The 17,590-nt window shown below is 43.3% G+C and overlaps 1 protein-coding gene across 1 annotated transcript in view; it reads left to right on the top strand.

Annotated features, from left to right (window-relative positions):
• The window catches only part of cacna2d2a (calcium channel, voltage-dependent, alpha 2/delta subunit 2a), a 365,088-nt gene that overhangs the window by 167,265 nt on the left and 180,233 nt on the right, over nucleotides 1-17,590 (top strand). The window contains 1 exon segment of the mRNA XM_063216475.1: nucleotides 1,220-1,279. Within this exon segment, the coding sequence (XP_063072545.1) occupies nucleotides 1,220-1,279 (60 nt within the window).

The following is a 17,590-nucleotide window of genomic DNA, read 5'->3' as shown; positions in this document are numbered from 1 at the left end:
TCCATGCAACCATGCACACAACCATGTCAACGAGAGCGTGTATGCCATCACAACTTTGCATCAAGCAAATAATATGCAACAGCTTGCAATACGAGCACGAGAGAGAGAGAGAGAGAGAGAGAGAGAGAGAGAGAGAGAGATTGACGTGATGAGAGAGAGAAGGGAGAGAGAGAGAGTGGAGAGAGAGAGAGAGAGAGAGGAGGAGGAGAGATGAGAGAGAGAGAGAGACGCGTCTTCCAACAGGTGACATTGTAACGCTTGCATACAACCTGGCTACTGTACCCCGCTATACCCACAAGTATTTTTTCATAACGCGCAGTCCCGTTTTCCCCCGAAGTCGTTCTAAAATATCGACAGAGATTTATGAGTGTCGCGGCCTTGATTTTTTTTACACATTGGACGCACTGGCTTATAAGACGCTCTGGCAATTTTTGACAATAGGCCTATTTAATTAGGCCTATTCTATTAGGCTAGGGCCTATATAGTAGGCCTAAGTGTGTTTCTGAATCTCTCTCTCTTCTGTCTTAAGCCTGCTTCTTAGACTGATTGTGGTTTTCAGTTACCAAAAAAACCCAGAAATGGGTGCAAAATCTTTGCAAAAAATGAGAAAATGCCGCAAAATCTTTGCAAAAAATGAGAAAATGCCGCCACAAAATCAGACATTTTGACCGCAAAAATCACAAAATCCCAGTGCAAAATCCTGGAGGGACTGGGTTGTGCACAGGGACGTTACTTTGAGTACTCCATTTTCTTCCTTGACACAAATGCAGCCCCTCCCATCCTTCTCCTGTCCCTCTCTTCCCCTCTATTTCTCACATACACACGCAACCATAATATTTGATAATGCAGATTTTTTTGCATTTTTTGTTTCCACAAAAAGAGATTATGAAGATTGCACAGTATATTATACACATTGTTGCACACGTAGTACAACTACACCTTACTTGGTAGACACACTCTAACAGTAACACCCTAAAGTAAAGTGCTGCATGATCACTTCAAATGATGATGATGTATGACAATTCACTCAAGAAATTTGCAGTGTTAATTGAACATGTAGTACTCTGAGACCAAATACAATCTAGAAAATGTTACAGTACATCGACTTGCTTAGTGTTGAATTAACACTACACATTTTACTGTACAAGTACATGTGTTTAAGTGTAAGTGGTATGTGCTTATCTTTGTCCTCGCCTCTTGACCTTTTGCCCTCCAACAGAGACTGGCTTCAGAGGCAGAGAGACTACAGAGGGAGCACCTGTGGCAAGATGGCCTCAAGGTAAGGAAGACCCTTATGTTTACAGCACTTGCTTGTTTGTTTTTCTGTTTCTTTCTTTCTTTCGTTCTTTCTTTCTTTCTTTCTTTCTTTCTTTCTTTCTTTCTTTCTTTCTTTCTTTCTTTCTTTCTTTCTGTCTTTCATTCTTGCTTTCCTTTTTCATTTCTTTCTCTCTTTCTTTCTTTCTTTCTTTCTTTCTTTCTTTCTTTCTTTCTTTCTCTCTTTCTTTCTTTCTTTCCTTCTTTCAGCCTGTCTCTGTGTATTTCCCTCTCTCTCTTTCACACACGTGCGCACGCACACACACAAACGCACACACGCACATGCACACACACACACACACACACACACACACACACACACACACACACACACACACACACACACACACACACACACACACACACACACACAGAGGTTGAAGTGTTCTGTTCAGTACACAAATGGCTCAAACACCAGCTCATGTAAATATGAGACCATACTGATTCATGTCATGACGTGAACTGGCCCCAGAAAAATTACATTCTCATTGATTTTATAATATTGCCTATAAATATTAAGGTATGGAAATGTTTATCCATAACACAGATTAAATCACATTGGAGAGAGAGAGAGATAGATCGAGAGATCGAAAAATAATAAATGTTTTGACGAGTAACATTAGTTTGTCCGACATACACATCAATAAAACCTGACATTCCTGACAGATAACCACCGGGGCTGCAAGCCCTTTCCCTTAAAAACACATTTTCCTTTAACAAAATGGCGCCATAAATTAGTCATGAATAGACCCCATGTATCAAGCACGCTATAAAAAATACTGTTGATGACATCATGGGTTAAGCAAGGCAGACTTAAATAGATATTAATTTTGAAAAAAGGAGACAAGAAAAAGAAAGCATGCATTTTGCTAGATTGATTTACAGCATGTATCTATGTAAATGTATATACGCCACACACACACACACACACACACACACACACACACACACACACACACACACACACACACACACACACACACACACACACACACACACACACACACACACACACACACACACACACACACACCATATACGTTCATGTTTCTTTAAAAATAGAGCAGAAAAGAGCAGAAAGAAAGCACATGAAAAAGACTACACATATCTCCTCATATGCTAGCCACCACTCCCCCCCCAACTCCATTCCTCCACCCACCCACCCAGTCCTCTCATCTGCTGTCATGTCGACTGTCTCCAAGGAGACGAAGCTTGCTGTCATGGTACACTTCCCCCAAATGGATTTTTAACCCCGCGTGTCCCAGGGGATATTTGAGAAAGGGCTTTAGAACTAATAATTATCAGACCCTCTTGCCACACAAGTCCATTTCTCTTCACGCCCGCTTTAGTCGCCACAGTCAGTCACAGGCTGAAGTGAGAGTGAGCATTCACACAAACACACACACACACACACACGCACACACCCACACACACGCACACATACACACACACACAATTCAAAAATGCACAGTGCACAGTTCAAAAATATACACATGTACACACAATGGCATAGTGACAGCAGACGGGCAACTATAATACATACATAAATGCAAATATTCACAAACGATACATTCTCACACGATATACATTCTTATACATGCACGCACGCACGCACGCACGCACACACGCACGCACACATGCACGCACGCACACATCGCATGCACACACACACGCATACAAATGCAAGCACACACACACACACACACACACACACACGCACACACCCACACACACGCACACCCACGCACACACACACACACACATACACACACACACAATTCAAAAATGCACAGTGCACAGTTCAAAAATATACACATGTACACACAATGGCATAGTGACAGCAGACGGGCAACTATAATACATACATAAATGCAAATATTCACAAACGATACATTCTCACACGATATACATTCTTATACATGCACGCACACACACACACACACACACACACACACACACACACACACACACACACACGCACACACACACACACACACACACACACACACACACACACACACACACACACACACACACACACACACACACACACACACACATGCGCGCACACACACACACACCTGCCTGCATCTGTGTCTGTGTTTTTAGATTTCATGTGGCTTATGATAATGGAATAATAGCATAGCACCTGCCCTCCTGCATCAGCCCTCTCTTCCCCTCTCCTTTTCTTTTTATTCCTTTCCCTCCATCAATCCTCTTGTCTTCTTTTCATCCTCTTACCTTTGTCTCACTTCCTCATGTCTTATCATCATTCCCATTGGCCTCTCTCTAGTTTTCTATATCTGTCTTTCTCTCGTTCACCTCTATCCCCCTTCTATCCGCCTCTCCTCTATATCTATTCTATTCTGACCTCTATCTCTCCCATCTCTCTGTGTGTTTTTGGTTTGTGGTAACACTTTAGAATAGCAGTCACTAGGAAGCTTTATAAACACTTTGTAAGTAATGAACTAATAATCAACAAAACATTTACAAATGTTTGTACATTTTGACACATAAAAGACACGAAAGTTTGTTCTCCAAAGAGCAAAAAAAACTGGATATAGAAGTGTCCGACAGGCAAAGAAGCAGCAAAATAATCTGGCTGGAGTAGATTCCAAGCCAAACTTATATACTCCACCCAAAGATTTTGGCTCCGCAGCTAGTCTGGCGAAACCCTCTTAGCTCGGTTCGCTCACTGTTTAGCCAATCAGCAAACAGTTGAGAGTAGTGATGCAGAACTCACCCGCGAAGTCCGTTACTGATTGATTAAGGTAACACTATTCACACTTTTGTTTTGTTATGTGTATGCTTTTGCAACACTATATTGTAACAGTCATGCTAATAAAGCACAATATGGATTTAAATTTGAATTCGGAACTCCAATGAATTTAAATCAATTTAAAACGGAGTCAACAGTCGGCTTTCGCTCAGGCTAGCAGATTCCCACTCTGCTGTGAAAATGTATAAACTGTAGGTTTGTTCTTACTCATTTACCAACACTTTAAAATGTTTTGTCTATATTTCTTTCTATGTTTATAAAGTGTTAATACAGGATTTTAAGGGGCTGTTATACTAAAGTTTTAGCATATTTGTTTCCATCTGGCCTCCTTTCTTCATTTTATTCATTCCTGCATAGCTCCTCTCTATGACTATGAGTCTTCAGTTGGGTTTCTAGTCATGTGCTGCATTTCTCCCCCAACTGCCGTGCTGTCACTGTCTCTTTCTCTCCCCCTCTCATTTCCTCCCTTTCCTTCCTCCCTGCATCCCCTCATCGTCTCTCTTACTCTCCCCCTCCTCCTCTCTACTATCTCTCTCCACTCGCACCCCCCCCCTCCCCTTATCTGCCCATGTCTTTAATCAGGCATGAAAACAGTTTGAAAATATCATATTGTTGCAAATACAGCAAATGAATCCTAATGGCGTCGGCGTCCATTAATATTGTATCGGCCCTGATTTCATTTGCCTTTATAATTAGGCCAGGTAATGAATCTCGGCAGGAGCGGAGCCGAAACCATTTCAAAACCTTCAACGGGGAGTGAGAGAGAGAGAGAGAGAGAGAGAGAGAGAGAGAGAGAGAGAGAGAGAGAGAGAGAGAGAAGAGAGAAGAGAGGAAGGATGGGGCGTGATAGGCAGCGTCCTTGCCTCAGAGATTTTTTTCTCCTCCCCATACATTCATATAGATACGCATGTAGGTATGCATTATTTCAGCATTTCCTGCCCAGTAAATTTGTAATTCATATTATTTATTTCACATACGTATTCCTCTCCTCTCCTCTCCTCCTCTCTTTTTCGCTGGTATCTCTGTGGGTGAGTGAGCCCTTGACTGGCAGCATAATTAGATTAGGGCATGCGTGTGTGTGCGCGCGCGCGCGCGCGCGCGCGCGTGTGTGTGTGTGTGTGTGTGTGTGTGTGTGTGTGTGTGTGTGTGTGTGTGTGTGTGTGTGTGTGTGTGTGTGTGTGTGTGTGTGTGTGTGTGCGTGTGTGTGCGTGTGAGTAGGTCGGCATGCTCTTTGGGCACATTAGGAGCAATGAGCAAAAAGCATCTCGTCAAGCGAACCGACCGACGAGCTGAAGGGTGGAGTGAGGTAGCCTGCCAATGAGAGACGCGGAGCGAGGAGACAAAAAAACTTGTGGAAGTGTGTGTGCGTGTGCATGTGCGTGCGCGTGTGCGTGCGTGTGTGTGTGTGTGTGTGCGTGCGCGCGCGCCAATGTGTGTAGGTTTGTGTCTGTCTCTGCATACATACTGTATTTGTGTGTGTGTGTGTGTGTGTGTGTGTGTGTGTGTGTGTGTGTGTGTGTGTGTGTGTGTGTGTGTGTGTGTGTGTGTGTGTGTGTGTGTGTGTGTGTGTGTGTGTGTGTGTGTGTGTGTGTGTGTGTCTGTCTGTCAGAAAGAGGCAGAGAGGTTGAGATACTCAAGGGGAATAAATGGGGTGACTAGAGTCAGAGCGTTTCTCAGGTGTCTGTGAAAAGCTCAGACAATTTGGAAGCTCAGATAAAAATGTGCCTTTTACATTAGTTTTCTTCTTGTATATAGACGTCCTTGTGTGCGTGTCTGCACGTCTGCCTGTGTGTGTGTGTGTGTGCGTGTGCGTGCGTGCGTGCGTATTTGTGTGAATCCGCGAGCGTGTGTTTATGCGCACATGTGTGTGTGTGTGTGTGTGTGTGTGTGTGTGTGTGTGTGTGTGTGTGTGTGTGTGTGTGTGTGTGTGTGTGTGTGTGTGTGTGTGTGTGATATGTGTGTGTGTGTGTGTGTGTGTGTGTGTGTGTGTGTGTGTGTGTGTGTGTGTGTGTGTGTGTGTGTGTGTGTTGCAGTGTGTGTCCATCCGTGTGTTTGTGTTTGTGTTTGTTTATGTTTATTAATGCGCTGTTCCTACCTGGCTCAGCCCATCTGCTGTCCCCGCCAAATAGAGGTGACACCGTAAAGTTTCATTTGGAGAGACTCCGTCTGTTCGGGTTGTGGCACCCAGGAAATCGCTGCCGCTCGCTATTCATGGTGACATTCACGAGAACTCTGGGAATCCTTGTGCCACAAGCAGGCGTTCATGTATCCACTATTACCCGTGTGTTACGTAAAAAACGTGTTCACTGGAAGACTTCCTGACTTGCAGATATAAGCATTTTTCACAAGCAAGTTTCATTTGCAGGGGTATAACCTGTCCATTGTATCAAAGCTTCATTCTTGCCAGCTTTGGGTGCCATCCAAATAATTCGCTAAAATAGCCTAATTAAGAGGACTCTTACCAGGACGCTTAATTAGACACTTTCCCTGCCTCCAGAGCGTGATAAGCATCGGCATTCCCGGCGGTTTGTAGTGTTCCATGTTCTGTACTTTAACAGTGAATTGTTAATGCATTTTTAATTTAAACAGACTACTACTATGTATGGTATTGTCCATTCATGAACTAGTTTAACTAATTGATGCCTAAAGCACGTGCAGAAATGAGTGCTAAATGCCAAAGCGATTTTTGGGAAAAGGCACTCTCAGCCTATAGAAGTCTAAAAATCTCAGCCTCTGAAGCACATAAAAACATGAGAAAAGATTCATTTAAACGCTAAGTCACTCATCTTGCATTACAATGTGTTAATTTAGCCCTAACATGCCAACACTTTTAATAAAAATGTCTCAAATCTCATGAGCCAGACTGTTGCCTCATGCCGCTCCAGGCGGCAGGGTCAATGCTGTACAACGCAACATCCAGCATCAGTGGATCCAGCATCAATATTCTTTGCTAAATCCAGGACGTCAGTCAAAGCGAGAAACACGGCTAACTATACTGAGGATGCTTCAGGGGGGTGATAAAAAACAGCAAAAAACATCATTGCTACTCACTCACTCTCCATTATGTACAGTAGGGGCAAGGACATAATCTGTACGTCGTTTCACCTTCCAGCAATACGCACCCTTCCCATTGGACATACATGGTCACATGACACATCCGTCCAGCATCATCAGTCTTCCTGTCTTCGCCCTCATCACAGGGCATGATGGAGGTGGCAGCTCCCCAGGGCAGCCACAGCACAGCACCCCCCCCCTCCCCCCTCTCCAAAAAGCAACAGCGTGTGAAATAGAACATTTAAGACATTTTATTGCCCTCTTTTTTCCCGCAAGGTCGTTGGGCCATTGCCTTTGTCATGGCTTCTGTGGGAATTCCTCTGCTTCTCACCGTCCACTCTTCCCTCCCCATATGGATTAGCCTGTGAGACCGTCCTGGCTTATAAACATGGACGTGTCACACAATGGGCCTTTTTAGAGTTAGCCGTTAATGTGGCTCTCCCCCTGATAATGCTAACGTTAACGGCTTCTCTCCTCCTGACACCTCGCGTACTTGTCTGCTGTGTTTTTTTCCCCCGTCATTCTCATGAGCGATTCACATGTGGAGCAGGCCTTTCAATCCCGGCTTATTTGTCTGTTGTGTTTCTCATCTGTTCCAGACTGCCATGTGACCTCCAGCTGGTCTCTGACCAGTATGTCTAGAACAGCAAGTCCATTGTCCACAGACATTGCCTACAGTATTTGCAGTTACACTTGGCGTAGTTGCCTGCCTTGTGTGCCGTGTTTCCATCAATTTGTGCCTCTCAAGAGCTGCTCATGGAGCTGACCCCTTGACTCTGGTCTCTGGCCCAGAAGAGCACGTCCACTCAAGTGTGCGACACACAGTTTTTCATGAGCAAAGGGCTCATTGGTCATTGGTCATTAGTTTGGTTCCTAACAGCACCAGGTGGGTGGGCCCAAGCAGTGCTCTGCCCCACCCTCCTGTATGACTAAAGTACCCTGAGCATGGTACCTTCTTCTTGCTCTGCACACTTGGGGTAGTTGGGCTGCCTACTGCTCAGGAATAGTTGGGCTGCCTGCTTACACATGTGTGGCTTAAAAGCAGTTTTCTTGTGTACGTTGTGCTGTGGTGTGGTATGCCACAATGGTGAGGAGACTTCCCCAATAAGACATACAACCCAGACTTTAGAAACCCAGGTTTACAAAATAAAGGTCCATATTTTTTATTACAGTCATCAGACTGATGGGGCAGTTGCAGCAGCGGGTTTGCAAGGAATAGCAATTAATTGAGGAAAAACTTCAAGTTAAATGTGAAAATGTACATGTCAGGGCTGCTTAGATTTACACCTTCTGACAAAGCAAGCGACTTACTGGATTTGCATAAACACTGTTGTGCATATGATAGCATAGTGGTGAAATAGAAAATAAAATACTGTGAAAAGCTTGTATATCTAACAATACTCAAGCAAAGCACATCTTCTCCTCTGCGGTGGGTAGCTATGTAATCACATTTGATGACAACAAATTGCAATTCATTTGAAAATAATCATTTTGGATCAGGGATGCTCAGTTTCTTTGCATAATCTATTTCATAGCACACTACCCACCGAGTTTGTGTGTTGTGTTTTGGGGAGGGGGCGAGCTTGTTCTGTAGGTGACAAGATTTGCTGATGCACCCAGCTGTGCTGAGATGGAACAGCCTTGTTTGGGTGTAATGAAATGGGGTTGCTATTTGCAAAACTCGAACACTAGAAGCACTGTGCGGTTAACACAGAAACACTTGTCCCCAGGGATAAGGACTTGTAAAAAAAGCGTGTAACATGACCCTCACAGACACACAGAGACACAATGTCGTGGTCTAACATCAAGGCATGTCTCACATGTAAACACATGTTTTTTAGGTTTGTCGGTCGAGCAATTGTGGCCTCCCTGCACTTGTGCTTGTCAGTAAACAACACTTGTTGCTAAAAATGTTGTACGGGCACCTGATTTAGAAAATAAAATAAAAAGTGTCGAAAATCAAACAATGGCAATAGACAGAAAAGATGGAGGGGGCGATTGTTGAGGAAAAATAAACGCAAGGAGGTAGAAGTCTGGAGGAGAATTGTAAAACAGATAGAGAGAGAGAGAGAGAGAGAGAGAGAGAGAGAGAGAGAGAGGGAGAGAGAGAGAGAGAGAGAGAGAGAGAGAGAGATGCAAGGAGAGGAGGGAAGAAGAAAATAAGGTGTGTGTGTGTGCGTGCATGTGTGCGTGCGTGCATGCATGCATGTGTGTATGTGTGTGTGCAGGTGATTGTGTAAGTGTAAGTGTATGTGTAAGTGTGTACATGCACGTGTATGTGTGTGGGCATACGTGCATATGCCTGTGTGTGCGTGTGCAATGTGGCAGCTGCTGTATGTTTGAAATGCATTAGCGCTAATAGCGATGCCATTAGGGGAAAAAGACAGGCACTCCACAGATGGGTTACCGTGGAGAGAGAGAGAGAGAGAGAGGAGGGAGAGAGAGGAGGGAGAGAGACAGGAGCGAGAGAGAGGAGAGAGGAGAGAGAAGAGGGGGGGGGGTGAGAGTGAAGCAACAAGAGAGGAAGCCATCTTCCAGGCCATTTACGGTAATCATCATTCTGTAATCAATCAAGCCTTTCATCACAAAACAAGACATAAGGCAAGGCGGTGCCCGTTTCAGTGTGTGAGTGTGCGTGAGTGCGTGCGTGCATGCGTGCCTTCGTGCATGTGTGTGTGTACGTGTACCTATTTGTGTGTATGGCATTTACATATGTCGTTTTTTAGGCAGCATTCGTAAGTGCCACAATTATTCCTTTTGGGTTATTTTATGTTTCATTTGCATTTTCTTCGCCTTGATGTTCGCCAGTGTGCCGTATGTAGGGTGGAGCTAGGAGCTCTCTCTATGCTTTGGTAGTGAATAAGACTCAATGAGATAAGATTTTATTTAGTACAAAATCATTTTCTGTGTAGTGGCTCACATGAGCGTATGATATGACATGTACTGCCTTACTTTAGGTGTCAAAAGCCTCTACATGTTTTCTTTTCATTGTCATGCACTTTGTCCATTTTGTTATGTACGTTTTTTGTCTTTGTTTGTGTTTGTGGGTTGCACATGTCCGTGTATGTGTTTACACATGTGTACTCAGTATACAAAAAAAAGCCTCTTCATTTTTTTTTTTTCATTTTCATGCACTTTCTCCATTTTGTTATGTACGTTTTTTGTCTTTGTTTGTGTTTGTGGGTTGCACATGTCCGTGTCTGTGTTTACACATGTGTACTCAGTATACATATAGAAAACGATTTAGAGACATTGTTATCGCGACCTTGTATGCTGCATAAATGACATGCTATATACCTACAGTACATGTCCAATGTCAAGTTAGATGCTTTACATTTGTGGTCTGTATGGAATAAAGTGGGCGTGTCCCTATTTGTCAGGTGTGTGTGTGTGTGTGTGCAGGGCCGCTGACAGCTTTTGCTGGGCCCGGGACAAAGTCATCTGAAAGGACCCCCCCACTCAATACATGTAATGTAATGAGGACCCTATTCTGGACCCTGTGTCTCCCTGGGCCCGGGACAACTGACCCTTTTGTCCCCCCCTGTCGGCTTCCCTGTGTGTGTGTGTGTGTGTGTGTGTGTGTGTGTGTGTGTGTGTGTGTGTGTGTGTGTGTGTGTGTGTGTGTGTATGTGTGTGTGTGTGTGTTTCAGAGTGAAAGAGAGGGACAGAGATAGAGAGAGAGAGAGAGGGAGAGTGAGTGAGTGAGTGAGTGAGTGAGTGAGTGAGTGAGTGAGTGAGTGAGTGAGTGAGTGAGTGAGTGAGTGAGTGAGTGAGTGAGTGAGTGAGTAAGTGCGTGCGTGTGTGTGTGTGTGTGTGTGTGTGTGTGTGTGTGCGTGCGTGCGTGCGTGCGTGCGTGCGTGCGTGTGTGTGTGTGTGTGTGTGTCGGAGAGTGCCAACGGCAGGGCGACATTTTACCTTACCTCCCTCGTTCGCTCTCTCGCTCCGCTGTGGAAGAGAAGAGAAGAGGCTCTGTTTGAAATAATTGCCTCTTCAAAGGGAGAGAAGAGGAGAGCTTCTCAGCCAGTCGCCCGCACCTCTCTCCCCTCTCTTCCCTCCCTGTCTCCCTCCATCCCTCCCTCCTCTCTCTTCTCTCGTTTCTCTCTCCTCTCTTCTCCCCTCTGTCTTCCTTCTCTTTCTCCTCTTTTCCTCTCCTCCTCCGCCTTCCTCTCATCTCTTCTCTCCTCTCCCCTCTCTCTTCTCTCTTCTCTCCTCTCTCCTCTCCCCTCTCTCCTCTCCTCTCTCTCCCCTCTCCTCTCCTGTCTCTTCTCTCCCACGGTGTCCACGGTCACATTAACCACTGAATACATTACCTCTCAGAGGGCCCATCTCCACAGACCCCTAATCAGGCAAAAAGCAGGGCCACCAATGGCGGGGTCCTCCATTCAGGCCACCTAGGCTCCCAGTACTGCTGTGTACAGCCTCCCCCTCTCAGCACTACCTGACCAAGTGGAGCAGCATGTATTTGTTCTTTTTCATTGTGTTTCGTGGTTTACGTTCTTTTTCCACATCTGCAGGCCCTTTCTTTCTTTCTTTCTTTCTTTCTTTCTTTCTTTCTTTCTTTCTTTCTTTCTTTCTTTCTCTGAGGTTTATATTTATTTTTTATCTTCAATATAGTGTAGTATTCAATCTAAATCTCTCTCCCTCTCTTCTCCTTTCTCTATGTTTATTCCCCTCTCTCTCTCTCTCTCTCTCTCTCTCTCTCTCTCTCTCTCTCTCTCTCTCTCTCTCTCTCTCTCTCTCTCTCTCTCCCTCCCTCCCTCCCTCTCTCTCTCTCTCTCTCTCTCACTCTCTCTCTCTCTCGCTCTCTCCCTCTCACGTGTTTGTATGGTGTTTAAAACTATCAGAGCTGGGTGCCCTGTGTATAGTCCTCATATGGAGGCAGATGTAGTCCCCATCATGATGGATAATAATATCATTTGAAAGAGCCGTGGTGGTTGTGTAAGGGTGGTGGTTGTGCAGAGACAAGCTGAGCAGATTTGGATCGGCATATGCACACATATTTCGCCTGCAGACAAATGCATTTTGTAGCGTGGACAGGAGAGGGGACAGGGGAGAAGGGTGCAGGGGAAAGGGGTGTCAGTTGGGGGGGGGGGGGTAGTGGAGGGAGGGAGGGGTGTGAAGTGTGTGATCGCACTTGTCATGTTTGTCTTTGTCAGGCGGTGGCTCTGCCCTGGTGAAAGCGATGCCGAGCTGACCCCCGTGTCCCTCTGTGAACCAGCCGCCTCTGTCCCCCTCCATTGTCACCCACCGCCTCCGCCGTGTTAAATGGTGTCTTGTGGAAATTGATTTAAAAACAAGGAAAAGCCACCCCCATGCCCAGCGTCAATAATCGTGACAGGCAAAAATATATAAAAATGGTGGAGGGCGAAAAAAAACGATTCACAAATGCACACAGCATAGTGTTTTCCTGCTTTGCCTTATTTAAGAAAAAAATAATAATAAAGTGCGCGCTTTGGCGTGTTGAAATTACCGGCAGCCTGCAGGGCAGGTAATGGAACTCACAAACGGCCGATACCCTCACCACGGAACGGACTCCCATCTGTTCCCTACAGGAGAGGGGGAAATGAGCAGAGGAGAGAAGGAGGAGAACAGGAAGGAGGAGATGGGGAGGCATAAAGGAGGAGAGAGAGGGGGAGGAAATGCAGAGGAGAGGAGGTAAAGGGGGAAATGAGCAGATGAGAATAGGTGTATAAGAAGGAGGAGATGGAGAGGGATAAAGGAGGAGAGAGAGAGAGTAAGGAAATGCAGAAGAGAGGAGGTGAAGGAGGAGGAGGGAGAGGTGCAAGAAGGAAGAGGAGAGAGGCCGACCTCCCAGGGAGAGAAGCAGACGGGAAGAGAAGGAGAAGAGAAGGATGAAGGAACGAGAGGAAGATGGAGAAATGCACAGAGAAGGAGAAAAAGGACAAAGGAAGGACAGGCAGAAGAAGAAGGAGGAGAGAGAGAGGGACAATGAGCAGAGGAGAGGAGAGGAGAGGAGAGGAGAACATGAGAAAAGATGAAGGAGGCAGAGGTAGGAAAAGGCAGAGGAGACAGGCGGATAAAGATGTGGGGACTATCTGGCTAGGCCTGTTCTCCCCCGCTGAGGCGGTGTGATCATCCGCCGCCCAGCCGGCCGCAGCGCTCTAAAGCACAGCACGGCACAGCAAGGCATGCCGGAGCAACTCGCCTGTGAAACAGCTCACACTGTCTGGGAGCAAGCCCTCAGTGTGTGTGTGTGTGTGTGTGTGTGTGTGTGTGTGTGTGTGTGTGTGTGTGTGTGTGTGTGTGTGTGTGTGTGTGTGTGTGTGTGTGTGCTTTTGACAATGCATTAATGAAGACCCTCACAAATCTTTCTTCTGATGAAAGAAACACTTACAGGGTCCTAGAGCCCAGGCTGTTTATAACTGAAGGTCATATGAAAATTGTCAGTGTAACTGTATACTGCAATTTACAAACAACTTGCCTAAATGAATTTGTTATGTAATGCTTTCTTCTAGCATCATATCACTGATTCTTGAGAAAGCGGCTAAAACATGTCTCTGCAATAAACTGCCAATTCTGATGAAAATAAATTATATTTTCATGAACAAAATGAATCCAGGTAAAGACCCAGGGGTCTGTTACACAAATGTACAGTCGTTTGAAATATTTAAGTGTAATTTTATTACTTTTCATGGCTATAAACCTGCCCACACCCTGTAAAAACAGCTGTCCCAAGGAAAGACATCATCATTTCAATTGACTTAAAATGTAAAAATCACTGATATTATTGAATAATATCACCATGATGTGAAAGTCCATATTGAAGTGGTTCTGCAGATATGCACATAGTGTGTGTAAAGCAATATTTACTACTATTTTCTGATTGCTCAAAGTCTGTCCAGCATATTAGTCACCACCGTCAGATTTTTTTAAAAAGACAATAAAATCAGGTATGCACAAGGTCATTGTCATTACTTAGGACCCCTTTTCAAACCTTTAGCTCTACTGAATACTTCACCATCACTGAAGCTCCTGTAAGTTTACTAATTTCTCCTCAATTTCTTAATTTGTTTGGACACTGGTACTGTCCCAACCATAAACTGTCAAGTCAAGTCAAGTAGGTTTTATTGTCAATTTCTTTACATGCACTGGTCATACAAAGAATTTGAAATTACATTTCTTGCTTTCCCATTAGACATAGACTAATCTAGGTAAGGACATAGACAGTATAGACATAGACAGTACTTATACATGGACTTAAGACAGTATGGACATAGACAGTGCTCATACAGACATTTAAAGTGCAAGACTGGACAATAGAAGACTTGTAGAGGACATACATTAAGAGGTATTGTTGTGCTTTTGTGCTTTTCCTAAAAAAAGTCCTTTATAGCGTTCTGACATGGTAATAGTAGCATTTTGAAGAAAATAAACTTCAAAATGCTACTATTACCATGTCAACACCGTCGGGGGTTTTAATACTATTATGTTACATTAATGTTAATTATATATACTTTTTCAGAAGCGGCATGAAGCCCCTAAGAAACAGAGCGAAAAGGAAGTGGCTAATGTGAGCAAAAAATGCATAATATGTAAAAGAGTGTTTTTTTGTCTCACACCGTCAGATGTCACCACCGTCAGATTTTGTTCCGCTCATCATCTTGTTCCATATTTTACTAAATTGTGCTGGTTAATGAAACATTACCAGACATGTTAGTAATAATTGTGACCCAAACTTACACTCCAGCCTCCACTGCGGTGCATTTGGAGGGTTTTTTGTCACAAAACCTGACGGTGGTGACATCTTATGTAGTTCACAAAAAAGCATGTGTTTTACATGTTTTTAGCAAGTTTTAAGAATATGCTTCCAATAAGTATCTACAATTATGTTGAATTGCAAAAGTAATTCACTTAAATACAGTAAACATATTTTTAAATTTCTAATTCTGTCTGACGCTGGTGACAAAACCAAGAGCGAGCCCATTTTATGAAAAATGTAAAACATGGGGAGCTTGGCCAATACATTCACTGCACAGCCAAGACCTTCATCTATGATAATACACCTCTATATTTTGGATTTGAACAACTTAAAACCTGTTTATGCCACATTTTCAACAATCTAGGTCTACTTCCTAGAGTATCTAATAAATGAAGAAAAAACACATGCACAAACATACTGTGCACACACAAAAATAAAGTGTTTATACTAGATGTCATTGACTTGAGAGGGGTATTTATTTTGCTAAATGTAGGTAATAATTAGGTCACTTTCACCACCTTCAGATTACTGTCACCACCGTCAGTTCTTAAATCACCACCGTAAGAAGGAGTTTTGGACATTTTAAATGAATGTGCTTACAAAATTTTCCTTTGGAGTTGTTGAATTATCAAAGTAATAGCAACTTTAAGCCTACACGAATATTTGTGAAATTACAAAAAAATGTTTGATCTATTTAGGCATTAAGTAAGCATTGTCTGACAGCACATATTTTTAAATTAGAAAACATGAAGCAGTATTAAAATAGAATGAAAGTGAATTTTCAACTTTTAAACGCGTATGTGTGAACCAAAAAACACACACAATCACCTAAGAACTCCAGATACATATGCAACCAAATCAATACACTTTTTATTGCTTTTAATTGTGTCTGACGGTGTTGACAAAAAACAAGGTATGATCGGAGGAAAACCTGATTTCTGAAAAAAAATCAAAATGGGGAGATTGGCCTTGTGCATTTCTGAAAAGCCAAGACCTTTGTCTACGAGGATATACCATAATATTTTGTAATTCACTTCGTTTTTTTCTTTCAAGATTACAACCTGTTTTAGCCACTTTCTCAAGAATCAGTGATATCCAAATGCTTCTCAATTAATTGAAGTCGTATTAAATACATACATGACTCAAAGAACGTAATTAAAAAGACAGATGCATCTGTTGGGAGAGTCACCATAGAGTTTTCCCATAGGGTTTTTAAATGTTTGCACCCTCAAGATATGATGTATTTCATTCTAGCATCCAGCTAAGTCTACAGTTGGTGGGACAACTGAGTATCTTATTTGTACTTATGAATGTACTCATACAGGTATGGAGAGTTCCGTTATCTCTCTTACAAAACTTATTGACATGGCATTACATCTTGTAACAAATGGTTGTCGTAGTACACATGGGATTGCATACAATATGATTGATGTCCAAAGGCAATTTCAAGCAAACTGTCCTGTACAGCAAGGATGTAAAATTTTGGGGGAAAAAACACTTTTTTCAGATCAGGCCAATCACACATACATTACATATTACATATGAGAAGATTATATGTCACGAGCAAGCGATTGGGTAAAATCAGACACACGTATCAAAATTCAACTCACTTAACCCCTCCCACCAGTACTAGTTTCGCAATTCTGCAGTTCCAGACATTTCACGAATAAATGTAGTCATAGACGTGCACAGATAGGGACGTGGTGGTACTAAAGCACCTGCCCCTTTGCCCTACTTGACATTAAATGCCCTTTTTGAAAAATGTTCTTTTGAAAGTCTTTTTTATCACAATGCATTGTGGTTAAGGCTGTAACGATACACCCAACCCACGATTCGGTTTGTATCACGATATATGACCCACGGTTCGATACGCCCCACGATTTTATTATTTTTAAAGGGGAAAAAAAGAAAATAAATTATAGGCTATATTTATATATAGGCCTATGCTTTCTTTTTGAATTTACCTGCCTACATTAATTTTGTAGGTCTACTAAATGATGTTGCAGATATAGGCCTACCACTGCAACCTGTTCCCCAGGTGTTCACATCAAAGCACAGCACAGAGAAATAAGGGATATTAATTCAACAAGGAAAAATAGGCTTATTACTAATTGGCTTAGATCATAATCATGCTGAGATGCTGACCATGTGTGAGAGACAGAGATGGAGAGAGAAGGGTCAGGGTTCCAGTATAGGTAGCCTATAACAACTGTCTCACATTATCAAACATTATCCAATTAATATCCAAACATTAGGCTAACTGAAAACAACACTGGTCATATTTCGTCAGGAAACATGTTGTATTAAGTTACTTACAGAAATGCAACACTTAATTTTGATGTTTAATATTTTTGTAACTGTTTTGATCGTGCAGCAGCGCGCACACGTTTATACAAACAAAACTCGAAATGAACCTCAGTTATGTTCTCAGTATGCAACACGCACATTGTCCTTTGTTTGGTTTTGTGATTTGACATTTTGTCAAGAGCGGGAATAGATGCAGTGGCTGAAATGGAGCATGTTTTCGCTAGGCAGGCGGTCAATGTGGGGAGGAAATAATGCTGCCTAATATCCACATCGACCTAAACGTTCGCCCGACTTCAGACACTCCCTTATGAGCGTATAGAGCTCTAGCGATTTAAAATTTGGTCAGGCGGAGCATCTCGCGCTCTCGCTCTCTTTCTATCTCTCTCTCTCCGCTCAACGTCTATCTCCACTCAACA

The sequence above is a fragment of the Engraulis encrasicolus genome, chromosome 14 (assembly GCF_034702125.1).
Source record: "Engraulis encrasicolus isolate BLACKSEA-1 chromosome 14, IST_EnEncr_1.0, whole genome shotgun sequence".
Lineage (NCBI taxonomy): Eukaryota > Metazoa > Chordata > Actinopteri > Clupeiformes > Engraulidae > Engraulis > Engraulis encrasicolus.
The sequence above is the reverse complement of the archived record's forward strand: the minus strand, read 5'-3'. Positions and strand labels throughout refer to the sequence as shown.